Source organism: Aulostomus chinensis, chromosome 14 (assembly GCF_037954235.1).
Source record: "Aulostomus chinensis isolate RoL2024-O1b breed Wild chromosome 14, RoL_Achi_v1.0, whole genome shotgun sequence".
NCBI classification, from domain to species: domain Eukaryota; kingdom Metazoa; phylum Chordata; class Actinopteri; order Syngnathiformes; family Aulostomidae; genus Aulostomus; species Aulostomus chinensis.
In genome coordinates, this window is record NC_141333.1 from 7,356,671 (window position 1) to 7,373,803 (window position 17,133).

At 41.3% G+C, this 17,133-nt stretch overlaps 2 protein-coding genes across 3 annotated transcripts in view; one reads left to right on the plus strand and one right to left on the minus strand.

Annotated features, from left to right (window-relative positions):
* anos1b (anosmin 1b) overlaps positions 1-11,224 on the minus strand; it is a 57,169-nt gene extending 45,945 nt beyond the window's left edge. Inside the window, exon 1 of the mRNA XM_086224102.1 lies at positions 11,153-11,224. The gene's annotated coding sequence lies outside the window, so the exon portion shown is untranslated. The remainder of the gene's footprint in view (positions 1-11,152) is intronic.
* Positions 36-14,338, plus strand: swt1 (SWT1 RNA endoribonuclease homolog). 2 transcript variants are annotated; one of them, XM_086224100.1, is made up of 17 exons: positions 36-195; positions 831-912; positions 1,071-1,129; positions 1,276-2,308; positions 2,422-2,551; positions 3,286-3,387; positions 3,653-3,844; positions 4,980-5,073; positions 5,721-5,953; positions 6,356-6,432; positions 6,666-6,804; positions 8,058-8,197; positions 8,410-8,549; positions 8,861-9,007; positions 11,201-11,267; positions 11,391-11,458; positions 13,720-14,338. In XM_086224100.1, the coding sequence occupies exons 2-17, from the start codon at positions 844-846 to the stop codon at positions 13,799-13,801; spliced, it is 2,772 nt and encodes a 923-aa protein (XP_086080226.1). In that variant the 5' UTR covers positions 36-195; positions 831-843; the 3' UTR covers positions 13,802-14,338. The 2 variants fall into 2 exon arrangements, with proteins under 2 accessions (XP_086080226.1, XP_086080225.1); XM_086224099.1 differs by having other exon boundaries at positions 6,290-6,432; positions 13,720-14,335.
* Positions 14,339-17,133: the final 2,795 nt, after the last annotated feature.

Below are 17,133 nucleotides of genomic sequence, written 5' to 3' on the forward strand. Positions count from 1 at the left end.
CAGAACGGAAGGTGGCGGTAGTGCGCCTCAGACGCTAGCTGCGAACCGCCGTGGGAATAAGAAAAGGAAGAGGAAGGAAGAAGTTGATATGGATGTTTTGGGATCGTACGTTGAGAAGAGATATATGTGTATAATATTGTAGCCTTGATCAATTCGAATCCATTTATGTAGCAATATGCCAGCGTTCAACTGAAGGTATTAAAAAAGATTATTTCCCACCACTGAATATGTTTTGAGGTCAGCTGACAGTTAGCTTAAAAAGCTAACAGTCTTTGTGTCGAGTAATAAACATTTGATGTCATAAATGAAAAAGAACAGAAAAAAATGGACGGATGATTATGGTGATACCTTTGTGATAGCCAACGTTTTTTTCCTCAAGTTGTCACAGTAAACAATAATTTTACACTTCTTAGATTTACAAATTACGAGAGTGTTATTGTCAAGCTAATTTAACAATATGAGCGTAGCTGTTTGTTTTGGTTCGTTAACAGTTTTAAAGTTAAAAATTATAGCTTAGCACTTCCCCAAAACACTTAGAATATTAACAAAACATGGTACCACATTCATTTTATTGAGGTATTTACCTTTCCTAACCAGAAAAGTTAGGGCTTAAATATTGTTTCATATTTCATGTCTAAAGGCTATTTACTTTTATAACATAATGTCCTTGTTGTGACATGGCTAATTATGTCTTAGGTTTGGTACTTCAAACATATTTCTCTGTTTAAAGATAAACTGAATAGTACATACTGGATTAAAAAAGAATGGGTCTTTATTGATAAAGACAACACTGAATTACACTAATGACAATATGTGTTTGTTGAAATTAGGTCAGGGAAAAAAATGTCTGAAAAGTCAAAGAAGAAAAGACGCAGGAAGTTGTCTTCGTCATCCGAAGAACTAGATTACAAGGTAAGAAAAGGGATTATTATAAGATGCTGTATTTAGCATTGTACAGTTTAATATATCAGTTTACATTTTCTTAAGTCACTGACGTCAGCCAAACTCTGTCTCTGTATACATCTGCATGTATTAACAGCGGATACAAACTTTGTTATCTATCTTCCTAGAAATCCAAAGAACATCATGTCACTAAGAAGGGAGAAAATGTCAAAGGGAGGAAAGAGAGGTCAGTTGCAATGTTTTACATTTAACAAGAAAAAAATGTTAGGAAGTAATGGTAAGCAAAATATTATGTATAATGCAAGAGGACCCCCTGACTTTGATGTTTTGTAAAGATCTCTGACTGTGATATTGTCTCTCTTCTGCATGAAGCTGTCTAACTAAACATCAAGATGGTGCTACTCTCGCTGTTAATGAGGATTCCCAAAGAACCCGTCAGGTCAAAAAGGCTGTTTACAGGCAGTCAAAAACACGTGCAACAGACCAGAAACCTGTTAATGAAGACAAGGACTACTCAAAACAAAAAAGTGCCTCTTTGTCATCTCATAGGGGTTACTACTCCACTAAAGCGAACCCAGAGACTTCTTGGAAAAACACATTTGTCCATGTCAGTAAAGCCAAAGAAAGAACACGCTCAAAATCCCCAAGCATCATCAGGGCAGGCAGAGAAGAGAAGGTCTCCACAGGCCACTCAGATAAAAGAGATTTCCATCGGAGCCCATCTAAAGAAAAAAAGCCACTAATGAGTCCCAGTTTGGTGTCATCAGAACAAAAAAAACAGAGACATAATGTAATGAAGAAGTTCAAAACTGAAGAACCGTCTAGAACTGAAAATGTCAGCAATTCAATAAAGACAAAGGAACCAAGCAAGACCTCCGCTATGTCCAGAGATTCTACAGAGCAGAAGAAGATGGAGATATACAAGAAGATGCGCCAGAGACTTCAAGCAAAGAATTTAAAAGAGAGAAAGAGCCATTATAAAGAAACACAAACGTCTTCTACTTCAACCAAGCCCACTACCTCAGAGGATGTCTCAGATGTGTTGAAGAATACCTCCTCAGTCTCAGGGAGTAAAGTGTCTTTTAAGATTTCTAAGTCATCAGGCACTCAGCATCAAAAAAGTTCTCTTCCATCACCCTTGAATTTAGATTTTAAGATACCCAAAAAGGCCACACCAGTGCTTCCAGAGACAGTTGAGATTAAGGATCCTATTCCTACAAACAGAACCCTGAAACATGAGACAGCATTTTCAGATCCTGGGTCGTTGGCGGACAACTCCAATCAGACTCCCAGTTGTGTGGGTGTTGCACCGACTTTTCCATACGAAAGAAAAGACGAGAGCCCGTCTGTGTCAAGCAAAGACCCAGCTGTGTGTGACACTGCTGCTGTGTCGTGGTGTGAGCAGGTGATTCACATCCATTCTAGTTATTATTACTCAAAAGATATTAGTTCTATCATGACAATAATTTTAAATTCAGTGTATAAATTGATAGAGGTTTATTTTTGTTCTCTTGTTAGATGCAAGTGGCAGAAGAGCTTCATCTTGCTCGGTCTGAGAAGAGATTAGATGTGAATGTGATGCAGAGCTATGGAGAACTCACCTGTATGGAGATAGACTCCCCAGAAGATGGAGCTACAGGCACAACAAGTGAGTTTTTTTGGTCACACAGTGATTAGAGCTCTGACATTCTGTATTCATTTTTAATTTCAAAAGATCATCGGGAAACACAATTTTTATTTACCACAGGGGACTATCGGTAAACTTTAAATGGCTGTGCTTTCTTATAGCCATAACTGCCACACCATAAGTACTTGATACATAATTTGAAATGATGCCCTTGTGTCAATATTAGGAAGTATAATAGCACAGATTATTTGATACAACTAAAATATTGTTAGCACTGCTTGAGTATCCACTGGTTGCCTCACTTCTCTGACAATTAGAGAGGATTTACTTAAACGGTGAAAAATATAAAATGGCATTTTAATATCTTCCTTCATTTAACATCACCGAAGAAATCAGTGTTCGCATGATTATAGAGAACTTGGAAATATGGAAATAATGTTTCCCAGGCTTGGAAAAGTTAAAAAGAATAAATTAAGTCGGAAATGTTTATGAAAATTGATGGTCATTTGCTTCACAAATTTCACAAATATTAGATCATTGGAGATTGCCTGAGACAGATATATTTGGTGAATTTTGAATTATATTATATTGTGTTGTATCAAACTTGGTAGCTTTTTGTTTAGTTAGACATACTGTTGTAAGTTTTGACACGCATTTCCTGGTTTATTTTTCCTGTGTAAACACATCTTTCGGAGAATGTATGGTCAAAGTCATGGAAATTTATTGGTAAAAAATCTGAACTTCTCTTCTTACAGATAAACAGCTCCCTCATCAAGACCTAATCCTGGTTTTGGACACCAACATTCTCCTGAGTCACTTGGATTATGTGAAAAAGATGAGGTCTCATGGCCTTGGAGGTGGTGAAAAGATTTTAGACTTGATGTTTCATGTGGAACAAGTCTGACTGTTCCTTCTTGCGATGGAAAAGGTTATCCAGCTAGTTAAGTTGTACGCAAGTACCACAGTGCTACTGTGGAACAATTTGGCAATCAAAGTTTTAAAGTGAAACCATGTCAGGTTAATCCAAAGAAAATGCAAAATCCATGTCCACATGATGGACCTCTGTGTTATAGATGATGGAGTAATCACTCTAAACTCTCTCCCTACTTCCTGTTTCTGTAGCCTTGGGCTTCCCGATCGTCCTGATCCCCTGGGTGGTGCTTCAGGAACTGGACTCACTGAAGAAGGGGAAAGGCCTCTCAGGTTCTGTGGCTCACCTGGCCTGTCCTGCCATCTCATACATTTACAACTCTTTGAAGAGCAGAGAACCGTACCTGTGGGGACAGTCAATGCAGCAGGCAGCTGAGATTAACAGTGAGTGTTGATTTAAGTAAAGTGATTATATTTTTAATCCACTGATACAACTATCGATGGAGCCTCAGTAAAATGGCGGCTTTTGTCTCCAAGACAAAACAAGGTACATTGACGTACTGCACAGGGTGAGAGAATGTTTGTGATGAATACGCAGCTCATCCATGGTGTCAAAGCAGAACTTATAAATATGGAAGAATGAAAGGCAGAAAACATAATTGCAATGAATTATGGGTTCACAGCTGAGTTGTGTTTCATGTCTGATTCTCAAAATTTTCCTTCTCAGGGGTGTTGTAACATCCTCGTTGAATTATATACTGATTAACATCCAGCACTAAGGGATTTCTTTTTTTTTTTAATTTAACCTGTGTGAGCTCTACAAGCCTGTGAAAACTAACCAAAAACAAAATGTGGTGTGTCTTTTTACTGCAAAAACAGTGGGGAATGTGTTCCTGCCGCCTCTCATGTATCTATTTTTATCTTAATTCAAAGACCTGCCTGCTCTTCCTTAGCCCATGTGACAGTCCTCTACCAAGTTTGGTGAAAATTAGTTTATGTAATCAGATTTTACTTAATCTTGGCAACTCACAGACTGAAAAACAAACAAACAAACAGGCTGAAAACATACATCCTTCTTTGTGGAGGTAGTAAATCCATGACTGTTCTCTATAAAGCCATCGGGTGGCACTACTGCGATGCTTGTTCTCCATAGTTCATTATTAGAGCATTTGTTGAATACGTCCCCAGGGCAGGCTGCACCAGCAGAGGGTACAAAGGGTAACCCACTTCTCAGCTGTATATGAATTGGGTCATGCATTCTTCTTCATTGGTTTTTGCTTATACTCTACAAAGATGTGTGGCAAAAGAGATATTGCTTCCTATTTCAGAGTATAATGGGTGAATTTATATTATATATTTTGGAATGGACTTGAAATGTCCATCTTGTACTCCCCAACTTTGTATCCTCCTCATTTTCTATCCTCTGCTTTGATGGTGTGACCTCAACATCTCTGTGTCTTTTGATGGCATGCCATGTTTCTCCCCATCTCCTCCTCCTCCTCCATCTCTCTCCCTGTCTCACTGCCCTGTCTCACTGCCCTGTCTCTTCCTCTTGCTCTATGCACCTTCTTGTCCTCAGATGGTCTGAATGCTGAGAATAATGATGACAAAGTGCTGCAGTGCTGCCTGCAGTACCAGAGTCTGTACCCAGGGTGTGCTCTCATCCTGTGCACGTGAGTCCTCCCCCATATACTTCTGCTGCAGCAGCATGTGTGTCCTCTGCAAATAATGCACACGCATGTGACTGTGAGTGGCTTCAGGCAGATAGTTCTAGTTGGGATGAGATAAAGAGAAGGCCAGACAGAGTGACTGGGTTAGAATAAAACAATGAATTCTGACTTTAGTCTTTTATCCTGCATGAAAGGAGTGGCCTTTGTCTGATTTCGCTTCATTGTTCATTTGAACCTTTTTTTTGTCTGCTTCTATTTCCACACCCTGTAACTGATAATTTAGCTGAACAAAGAGAAATTGATGGGAAAGAATTTTGCAGCTGTGAAATAGATCTGATCGAGAAATTTCAGCCATATAAAAAAATGTGCCTTTTGAAGACTGAGAATATGCCTACGCATTTACACCAAATATTAAGCAGCAGCCAGTTAGCTTTGCTTCGCTTACTATAACTATGGGAAGCTGGGAAAATGTCAAGTGTGGTTCTATCCAATTGTAACAGAATCCACCTACCAGCATGTCCACAGTTCACTTATTAACATGTTTCAGCTTCTTTGTCTACTCTTTTAATGTTGGCCTTTTTTCCACTATTTGTCGCTGTTATTCCCATTACACAGGATTAAAGGCATCACTGTCCCTCTTTCCTCTCTAGTAATGATAAAAACCTATGCAATAAGGCTGTCCTCAGTGGGGTTAAGGCCCTCAGCAAAATTGATCTGGAGGCAGAGATTGGGTGCTCCAGCTCTGGCCTTCTCCTGCAGAACATTCCATCGCTGCCTCACATCAGCCCTCAGATCTCATCGCCAGTGCCGAGAAAGAATTGTACACCAGTTCCACCACACAGGCGAGAGAGAGCAGGCGTTTCACTAGGACCCACACAGAAAGGTGAGCTGGTACTAAATGTGCTCTGCATGCAAAACAGGAAGTTACTTGGCATACTTCATTATGGTGCAGTAGTAACAGCACATACCATCGATGGACTTTCTACGCCCACCCATCCCTCCCTACTTTCCTGTTTGCTCTACTTCACTTCAAGGCTGTCAGTGCTCATTTCCAATGTTTAATGTAGGTGACAGCTCTTGTGAAATTATAACAAACAAAAAAAATTCAGAGGGGAAAAAAATTGTTGCTGAAACCTTTACCTGAACATTTAGTATGAGAAACGCTGGGTGGTGTATACGGTCCATAGAGTCCATGTATCTCGTGTCTACTCACATACAGATAACAAGGGGCCCAGTGAAGGAGAAGATGAGGAGAAAATAAGTTGTGCATATGTTTCTGGGCTAGAAAGCTGCCTGCAGGAGGTGCTGTCTGAAGTGCTAGAGGTGGAGATGAAGGCAGTGTATGACAACCTCTGGCTAGAGGTAAAACTGTGCTTCATGCTACACTCTTATGAAATTTGGACAACTTAAGTGGTCGTTGAGAGATTAGAATGCATCTTTTGGTTGGACAGTAAATGTGTGTGTTGATCAAATTTGTTTGTGCATTGGCTGAGACTAACTAGGAGACATCTCTGCTCATGTGCTATACAGAAATCTACATTGTAAGGACACATTGACATGCTAGAATAACACTTTTCTTTTCTTTCTTTTAATAGATAGTTTACATTAAACCACCCTGGACTCTTCAAGATGTCCTGCAGTGTTTGAAAAAGCACTGGATTTCTGTTTTTGGCTTCATTGTTCCACGGAACAAGCTACAAATTGTTTTAAACCTCATTTCCTTCTTCAATTCAGGTAAGTGGGAGCGAAAGATGGGAGAGTTATTCTGCTCCATTGGTTTTCAGTCATCCTCTGGTTCACACACATTTTCAAAATGTCATTTTATCCTATAGACGAAGACAGGTTTTAGACTTCGATTATACATTATCTAAATCCAAATATGCAATAAAAGAAAAAAATGGTATAGAATCAGCAAAATCTAGTTTGCTAGATTTATCTCAACAATCAGCGATTCCAAATGTAGCCAGTATAACAAAATAATAAATGTTTAACTGATTAGACTGAAATAATCACGCTTACATTTTTAAAATAGCTGAATCAAGTCATTTCTTTTTTGATGTGGTTTCCAAAAAGTGTTAACATCATGCAGTTTTCTATTAGCACCGCTATGTCTGGGATTAGCAAAAGCTAAATAAGATCATAGTCTGCCGATTCAAACATTTAAAGCCAGATTTGTCAGAGTGGATTTTGAATTGCAGAAACTTTCTTAAAGGTCCACAATCCAAACTCATTTCATTTTTTTGCTGAACAGAAGTTAAGATTCTGAGTCATCCCTTGTTCAAATTCTCACTCCAGTGGGTTGTGACATTGCTTGTCCTGCATTGCGCTAGAAGCCCACAGAACTGCATACAGAATTAGGTCATCGACTCAAACAGGACATTGAAATGTGTGTCAGAAAGTTGCTGAGTCGCCCTCTGCAGCATTTTGGCTCAGGATCTCGATCTCATCACTGGGTTTAATTATATAGTGCTTTCAATGCTGCTGAGTGTGTGTCTCAGCCTCTCATTCTCTCTCTCAGTCCATCTGTAAAGGGAGAATGCAACACCAGAGATGCAGTGTGTTTTGATCCACACAAGAATGTTAATAGGTGAAACAATGGAGTTTCTGGGTTGTTCTGTGTTTCTGTGGTACACTAACACGATTCTGGATCCCTCGAGTGCACGCAGCCTGGCTCTGTGCCTGAACAGGGAAAGTAGGTCCAGGTGGAGGAGGAGGAGGAGGAGGAGTAGGACAGGAAGATGGGATAAACTCTTAATAACAAATGTAGGAATGGAAAAGTACTGCATGCGATCTTTCAGGTCTCGTGTGAGAGACTCTTCTCAGCCACCTAAAAAGAAGCTGAATTATAGTGCAACAGTTTTGCATGTAGCTGCTTCAGTTTTGTCATGTTATGCTAAGTAATAGACTAATGCTAGTCAATAAAACATCCAATTTGCCCATCGAAATACAGACATTTTAAAGCTAGTGTGTATCTTTGTATTCTCCAGGTAATTCAGGGAGCCGTAGTGCCACATTAGCAGTTCTCAAAGAAGCAAAGGACCTTCTGGAGGCATTTGGGAAACGTTCAATCCATGTTCCTGGAGCCCTTGCCGTGATGGACGACATGGTCCAGCAGCTTAAACCCCAGGTTATCTCTCAACTAAATCCTTTATTAAGAGAACTCACGGCTGGGATGCAGAGAAACACATAGGTTTTTAAGTGTACTTGAGATGAATCCATTCTAATTTAGGTTTAATAGTGAGCGCTATAGCAGTAATTCCCTGCAGGATATGATGTCAGTTTTTTGCAGTTCACAGTTTGGTTTGGTTTGCCAGTGATCAGTTTGTAACCCCCCCACAGGTGTCTGTGCAGGAGTCTTCTGTCTGCGATGTTGTCATGAACGATGATGAAGAAGACAAACATCCCACTTCTACTCAGGTGTCTCACCATGAGGTGTGGACCATGTTTGAGAACGTCTGGTCGAATGTGTGTCAAGTCAGGTGAGTGTAACAGGGATGCGTGACGGATGAAGGGTTTATGTTTTAGCTATTACACTGTGGATGACTGCTGAAAAATATATCATGTCTTTGTACCAATTTTTCCTGAAAATGCTCAGTGTCACGGAGGACCGAGAGGCTCCACATACAGAAACTGGATGTCATCCAGCATAAACAAACAGTTCAGCCAGCCTGACAAATTGATTTGAAACAACAGTAAATTGACATAAATGAACTTGTGTCAGCAAAAACAACATTTTGTGTTTCTCTGTTCCACTGACCCCTCAGGTCATTTTTTTTCTGTCGTGTTCCAGCTTGGAAGTTTTCAAAGCTCTGGGCTTTGACCCTCACACCATGCAGCGTGCTTCGCCAGTTGGTGGTCCCCCTCCACCACAGGGTGCCGTGGCCTTTTTGAACAAACTGTCCTTCATGGTCTCACAGCTGCTCCAAGCATTCAGCAGGTATTTCAGCCCACACAAATCACGGCTCCAAGTCCAAACTATGACCTCAGTTATCAATTGTCAAATGTAGTCGGCTACATTTAAAGAAAAATGGTTGTCCAGAAGGGTTGTCTGATCAGCCCCTTTCACCACTATTCTGCTCCGTCATCCCCACTCACCCGTTTCCACTGAACCCACAGACTTTACCTCTCGCATGTCTTTCCTGATGTGTCCTCATTTTGACAGTGTCTCAATGAAGCCCCTCTTAACTGTCCTTGGCCTGTCCTCAACCCACTACCACCTTCCTGTGTCCTAGTTATGCTCTCCCAGCCTCAGGCCATGTTTGGATTGTAGTTTGGTCAGACTGTAATCTGCTTGACCTTCTAGCTTTGCCTTATAACCTTTGCCATGACGTAACAGAAAGCGCCACACTGTGGCGCGGTTTAGTTACTCGCTGAGCTTTCATGCTTCAGGCATCGGCGGGACGTCTTTGCCTCCTGTTGGCCTCGACAGTAGATCTGAATGTGGTTGCCTGCGGTGACATGAACATACTCTTAATCACTGACGGCTTAGATGTGAGTGTAATGATTAAATTATTGAAGAATAAAGTGCAAGATGACAGTTAAGGGGAGCATGCTTTGTTCTCTATCAACTTTGTCTTTGATTGTATCATTACATTTCTCAAGTTGACAGCAATTGTCTGCTTTCCAATTCCTAAATGATCAATGGAATGTGTTCAACAGCAGTTTTGATGTGTTGTCAAATGTGTTGTCAGTGTATGCTTCGTGTGCCTCCTGTTAATGGTTTTGCTGTACAGTATGATAAGTTTGTTGGCATTTACTTGTCAGATACTGTATTATTTCTAGAAGGCACACATTTATTAATTGTACTCTTTTAGTGACAGGCTGTGCTGTCTGTCCTTTCTGTTAAACTTGTCATTTATGTCAGTATACCTTTAGCTGCATATGTATGTTTGTACGTATGTAAGTATATACATATGTATGTATATATGTATATATATGTATGTGTGTATGTATTTGTGTGTGTGTGTGTGTGTGTGTGTGTGTGTGTGTGTGTGTGTGTGTGTGTGTGTGTGATCCTTGTTGTCTTGTTGGGGGGGGGGCAGTGGCTGGCCTCAAAATGTCACCAAGTCATTTGTGATAATAGGATTTTGAGTTTGCAGTGCACAAAGAAAAAGTCGACATTGATCTTTTCTTGGTGTGTTAAAGACAACTGAGACCCACAGTCTGAGTGTTTGTTCACTAACGAACCTCTCAAGTTCAGCTGCAAACTGCTATTTCAGAATCAGCCCCCCCCCCCCCCCCCGTTTTTTCCCACAAGATTGCAGGTTTGTGCATGTATGTGTCTGAACTATTATGTTATCTTTACAACTTATACAACTGGGAGTGACACCATAAGCATGTTCCTACCATAATAACATTGCCTCTATCTGCAGGAATCTTTAGTCGTGCGTGTATGTGTGCGTGTATGTGTGTGTGCGTGCGTGTATGTGTGCGTGCGTGCGTGTATGTGTGCGTGCGTGCGTGTATGTGTGCGTGCGTGTATGTGTGCTTGCATGTGTGTATGTGTGCATGTGCGTGCGTGTCTTTGCACTCCTTCACTCATCCAAGCACATGCTGAGGTACAGTTGCCTTGGAGACAGCCAGACTCAATTTCACATGTTTGAGCAGAACTGTGACTCATCCATACAGCCTCTATCGCTCCTTCTCACTCATTTCTCCTTCTATAGACACCACGTATAGATAATGCAGGGTTTCATTTACTCATTTGCCTTTCACAATCCTTCATTCTTCATTCCTTTACTTCCATTATTTTCTTTCTATTTGTCAGTGGCACGTGCTTTTCTTCTTGCCCCTCAGGGTAGCCCTTGTTTAGAGCGGGTGCTTTTTATGTTGTTTGTGTGAATGGGGATGAATGAACAGGGAAAACTTTGGAGTCAGAAAATGAAAAGTAACTAAGATAATTTAGAGGAATGATGGTGCCTTTTTTTCGAAGGGATCATAAAGTGCTAAATCTTGACGCGTGTTCCCAAAATGCCCTTTAAGAAAGATGTTATTTGTTCCAGAATCACTGATAAAATGATTCTGACCAGTCGATCGGTATCAGCTGCACTGAGATGAGGATGCTGCATATTTTATGACTCACCTGGAAGAGCAGTCGTCTCTAACTCTCCTTCTTTCTTGTGTATCTCAGTGTTTTGTCTTCAGCTTCAGGTTTAGAGGAAGTGCAGACGCTGCTCACTTTTATCCAATCTAATGAGGTTGGTGCTTTTTCGCTGTTATTAGCACTAAAAAAGCTGGATACAATTGGGTTAGCATAATCAAAGTTAGTCACACCTGCCTTTGTCATGTTGTGAACACATATCTTTGGTGTTGTGTTTCAGATTGTTGATGTGGATTCCCGGTTGACACCCACAGACCTACTTGATTGTTTCTCACAACAGGAGTACAGGTAGGACACAGAAACACATACTCATACTACAAAGCATACCTTTGAAGGGTTTGCTGTTGCAACACCTTGGAGGTTTCTAAGGATTAACGTGCCTCCCAGAGTTGCTACCCCTGGGATCATTTTAACGTGAGAGAAATCTGTTCAAACCAAATTGTAATCACTTTTCTCGCTCATCCATCCCCAGCGAATTCTGTCCATCATTTTTCTTTTGCATACTTGCTTTCAGTCAGGGGCCAGTCTGAGCTTCCTCTCAGGAGCTCATAATTATTAGCAGCAGAAGTATTCCTTCCCTTGTTGTCCCGTCTTTATAGAGACTGTAGGAAGAGTTTGATGTATGCTCTCAACAGGGACTCTCCTCTGACCAGTTGCCCCAGTCAGGCATTCTCAGGCTCTCAGATTTCATCCTCTCTTTGTTGCAGCATGCCTGGGCAGGTATGTGTGTTGTCGGGCTGTCCCTGCTCATAGGTATCACCAACGCAACTCTCACACTGATGGTGGCCATGCCAACAATCTCAAACATTGCTGACACTCATTATGAACGTATTTGTTCAGCAGTTATCAGTCATTCATGTTAGCTTGTGACTATTGTGGTCTAGAGTTCAGATTTATGTGACACAGACAAGATTTCTTTCTTCGACAGGCATTGTGAACTGGAGACATTTGTTCACGAACCAGCCGTCCTAGTTTGAACCATGTGGAAAAAATGGTACTTGTGTCAAGGCCATTTATCTTAAAAAAGCTTATATAAACCTTTTGGCCTTCATGTAATTAGTTGCGCTCATGTAAGTGTCTTATGGAAGCAAGTGGGAAGTGTGTCCAGCCAAAAATATCACTTCCTGAAGGGCTGAATAAAACCGCTGTTGTCTAACACAGCCTTCATGTTTACACCTTCTGCTGGAAGTATGAATGTAATTCTAAATCATCTGTGTCAGCTGCACTTCAGCCGTTGGAGGCCGTAGATACTGTGCTCACTTATCTTTATGTTCTAGTTTCTACCTGGTTCTTTAAATGGAACTATAACGAGTGTACTCACAGGAAGGAAATAGAAAATGGTGCACTTGCTGATCTGTGGCTCGCTCTAGCTTGCAGAGAGTGAGGTACAGGAACAAAGCGGTGCTATTTTCTGATCGTGTACATTCAGCTTCCAGTGTAATTTCTATACAAGCAGCCCTGCATGCTTGTGACGCTTTCAGTTGTTCAGTAATCTGGAGACGATAGTGTTGGTTTCCAGCACATTTAATAGATGTGGAGTTTTTCTCTGTGATTTGGCTCTGCTGCACCTGAGTTGATGTAGCCTGTGGAAGTGTCATCAGGTTTGTGGTCTGATGACTTCTAATGAGACACAGTTGATGGTTACCACAGCTGAGAGGTGATGAAGTCCCAGCAGCCTTGATGAAACATCCCCCTCCTCCCCCTCCTCCTCTTCCTCTTATGTGACTACACGCTGACGTTAACATCATTGTTCAACTCCAGCTTTTACATTATTCATGTACTAAACATCCTTAATCTCCTGATGCAGTCAAGCCTTTGAGTTGCATTACAATATTTACACGGTTGTCTTATGTAAGTCAGTCAGACACTGGCGGTAAACACAAGACTTTCAGTGAAACAAACTAATCAAATAAGCTTCGTTGATTCACTGCTTTTATTTAAAAGATTCATTGATGAGGAAGTGACTGATCGACTCCCTTATCAGTTGAATAAATAAGTAATATTGGAATTATTCACTCATGGGCGAGTTACAAGAGTGTGTTGAAGAGACTTTGAAGAGAAACTAGAAAAATCCATCGGTCAACTGTTTGAGTGCGTCAGCATTTGAATTGTTTGTTTTGTGTGTCCATTGCTCGCTTACTAGAGCTACTTGCTAGCTAACGAATGCACCTCTGTTAGCGCTGATGTGATCTTGTTTTCTGTGATGGACAATCTCACTCTCAAACTCAGCTTTTTCCTAACAAAGATTGGAGAGCAATCGCGTTTATTCAACACTGCTTTGACAGTGGAAATGTGTGTGTGTGTGTGTGTGTGTGTGTGTGTGTGTGTGTGTGTGTGTGTGTGTGTGTGTGTGTGTGTGTGTTGAGTGCGCATAGATGGTTTTATCTAACATTGCAAAATAGGGGGAGATAACTTAGGCAGTGAGTGGTCGTGTGTCAGCTGTTCAGCAGCCCACTCACAACCATCCAGCTGAAGAATATCAGAAGAAGATCCTTGATATTCTCTTTATGTCTCATCATATCTCAGATTCTTTTTTCTTGTATTCACAGGGAGAGGCTGAGAGTTGGGGGGAGCCAGTTAATGGACCTAAAAGAGGCTCTGGACCGCTGCAAGGCTGAGTCACACATTTAAGGTGTGAAGGGTGTTTCCAGACAAGTCTGAAATGAAGTGTTTGGGGGTGTTATAAGATCCTTTCTGTTCTTTTGAAAGGTTTACATAATAGTTCATATTTTGACATTCAGCAAATGAAACTATTGCTGTAATAGACTTTTTTGTATTTAATAACATATTTCATATGCAATTGAAATTTATTATCAGTAACTGCTAGTTTCTAAATGTAAATATTGAACATTCGCAGCTTTGTACAGCAAAGATTTTAAAAGTTCCGCTGTAACCACTAGTTCCTGTAGAATAGAATAGAATGCCTTTGTTGTCATTATACCAGGTACAATGAGATGCAACGCTGCTCCTTAGGATGTGCACATAGTAAATAGACTGTAAGGCTCAGTCACACGTCTGATGGTTTTACTTTCAAAATAAAATTGATAAGTAAACATCACATGGAAAGACTTGGTTTTATTGAAACCATAAAATCAAGGTTTGTTATCATACGTCCACACCAAAAATATCACAGGAATGTTACAACAACTGGAAACACTGTTAATATTTGCTTGTGCTTGTTGGTAGGTTAACATTTATTAAAGTCCAGCATAACATCCATCCATCCATTTTCTACTGCTTATCCTGTTAAGTGTCACGGGGGGCTGGAGCCTATCCCAGCAGCCTTCGGGCGAGAGGCGGGGTTCACCCTGGACAGGTCACCAGTCCATCACAGCACCAACACACAGAGACAGACAACCATTCACACTCACAGTCACACCTATGGTCAATTTAGAGTATCAATCAGCCTCGTCCCCTCTTGATGTCTTTGGACTGTGGGAGGAAGCTGGAGTACCAGAGAGAACCCACATAGGAACAGGGAGAACATGGAGACTCACACAGACAGATCCTGTGATGGAGCCGGGACTGGAACCCAGAACCTTCTTGCTTCGAGGCGACAGTGCTGACCACTGCACCACCGTGCCGCCCCATCATAATATGAAAGGAAAAATCTCCAAACTCCAAGATGAATCCAGCCATGTTGATATATAACTAGAAGTAGCACATCATGGTTGTACACCACCGCTAACCAGCCCACATGTTGTTCACATCCATGCTTGTCCATAGGCATAATTTACAATATGAAGTACAAAACTGAAATAATTAATACTAATTTGATAAAAACAACTCAGGAAGTTACTGAGTTCATATTGATTATGGCCAGAAATGTAATTTTTGGAACATTATGGTGTGAAAATGAATTTGACCTTCATGCTATTGGACATTTATGAGAAATGTTCTCATTATTAGTAACGTGTGCATTAGGCCAGAACCATTTCTTGACCAAGAGACCAAGTAGATATTTGTAAATTCGTAATATTTTACATCTTGACCTTGTGTTAATCTTCATCAACAATAGATTGTGTAGACTGATGCGGTTGCCGTGGAGATGAACCCTGTGAACTCGTGGAGGCTCTGTTTTGCTCTGGGGTTCTCACAGTGGAGAACCATAATGAGTTATGTCATCTCACACCACATCATGTGGTTCTGTGATCAACTGATTGCAAATCATTACTGGATATCCACTAATTACCTGTCAGACACATGTAGGCTGTTGTGTAACGCAGAGACACCCCCCCCCCCCCCCCCCCTTTTGTGTATATATTGTGGATGCGGGTCAGTGACTCTGTCCTGGAATCCATTGTGTCACGGGTGATGTGTGCCTGTGGTCAGTCAGAGTTTTTTCTGTTTTTTCATGCAAGATTTCAATTCTTTTTGATGTGACCAGTGTGTCACACCAATGCGTCTGTCGTCGTCAGTGTAAACAGATGGACAGGAAGCCTTTCACACACACGCTTTATCTTCCGAGCATGCTGGAATGTAAAAGCAGAGCCTTTGTGACACAGCAGCACATCCTGAGAGAAGGAACAGCCTGTAAAATAATCTGCTGTTTCCACAGGCTATGAAAACACTGGGTTTGGATGAAGAAGGGGGAAGGCTGGAAGAGGGGGCAACAGCAGCCAGCAAATTCTGGTCCTTTCCCCTCCTCTTCCTCCTCCTCCTCCTCCTCCTCTCGTCCCTGAACTTATGTAATGTTCCAATGGAAACAAAGCAGAGGAGGAAACAAACAAGTAACAAGCTCCCTCAGTGTCTCTGCTGCTTAGCAGCCGTTGCCAAGTCAAGCAGCCAATTTGCGGATGTGTTTTGCCCTCTCAAGCTGAAGACCGCTCGTGTGTCTCGTTTTTTTTTTTATTTGCAGCTGCGTGGAAATATGTGGTGTGCTAACAAGAAAATGTAATTCAACAAGTGTGCATACATCGCTGCCATTGAAATTCAGGAATTCTGGACGCTGCACAACACACATAAGCTCTATTGTCCTTGTTTGCTGAATGCAGCCGGGACATAGAAGGTTCAGTGATCAAGATGTCTGCTTCGTGGCATCTTGGTTCATCCAGAGAGAACAGCCTGAAGTCAGAAGAGGACTTTACTCTGGAAAATTCAATGTGAAAGAATGGAGGCACAGCTTACAGGGTTTGGTCTTCATTAAAATCCCAAATAGCAGAAAATATTTAGAGAATATTTATAAGCATACTCCAAAGAAACTTCAAAAAGCTGCATGAGGATTTCCCACCTTTATACTTTCAATGAAGAAAAAAGGAACTATGTTAACTGGACTTAATGTGTTCCTTTCACATGTCTTCGTTTACCTCTTCAAGTTGAACAAAACCAATTCCCCTGAATAGAAATATGTGTCTAGCAAATATCCACCGTGGGTGTTCTGCACTAATTTGTTCTCTCAGAATAAGACTGTCAGCTCTCAATTCAGTATTACAAACAGGAAACAAAGCTTGATGGTTATTTATGGCTCCCCGCTCCTGTCAGTCACTCAGGCATGCAAAGAATTCCACGTTATAAGTGGTACACAACAGATGTCGCGTTTTGCCTCCTGTCTGTAAGACTACATTGAGGGCTGAAATAGTCCTGCTGTAAAAGAACAAATTTTGAGTAGGAACATTTCATGAATGGGGCCCGTTGTTCCTTCCCCCTGTCCCGGTGACATGTCAGGCTTTTGGCCCTCAGCATTTGTCTCTGGTTAGACAAGTGTTGTTAAATTAAATTACCGTTTGTGGTAACAGAGGCAGCTATGAAGACTGCAAAAGTTACATTTAGGATAATGAGTGAGTGGGAGGTCAGCAACTCCACCCAGCGAAACTCCACCTACTGCAGAAACACAGGCCGCTAAGGGGCCTACAGGAAGACATCAAGTGAGGCCAATCAGCTGTGTAGTCCAGGACACTGTAAACTGAGCTAGGTGGATGGCACTGCATGTGTGAATGGTGACTAAGGAGATTAGAGGGCAGGTG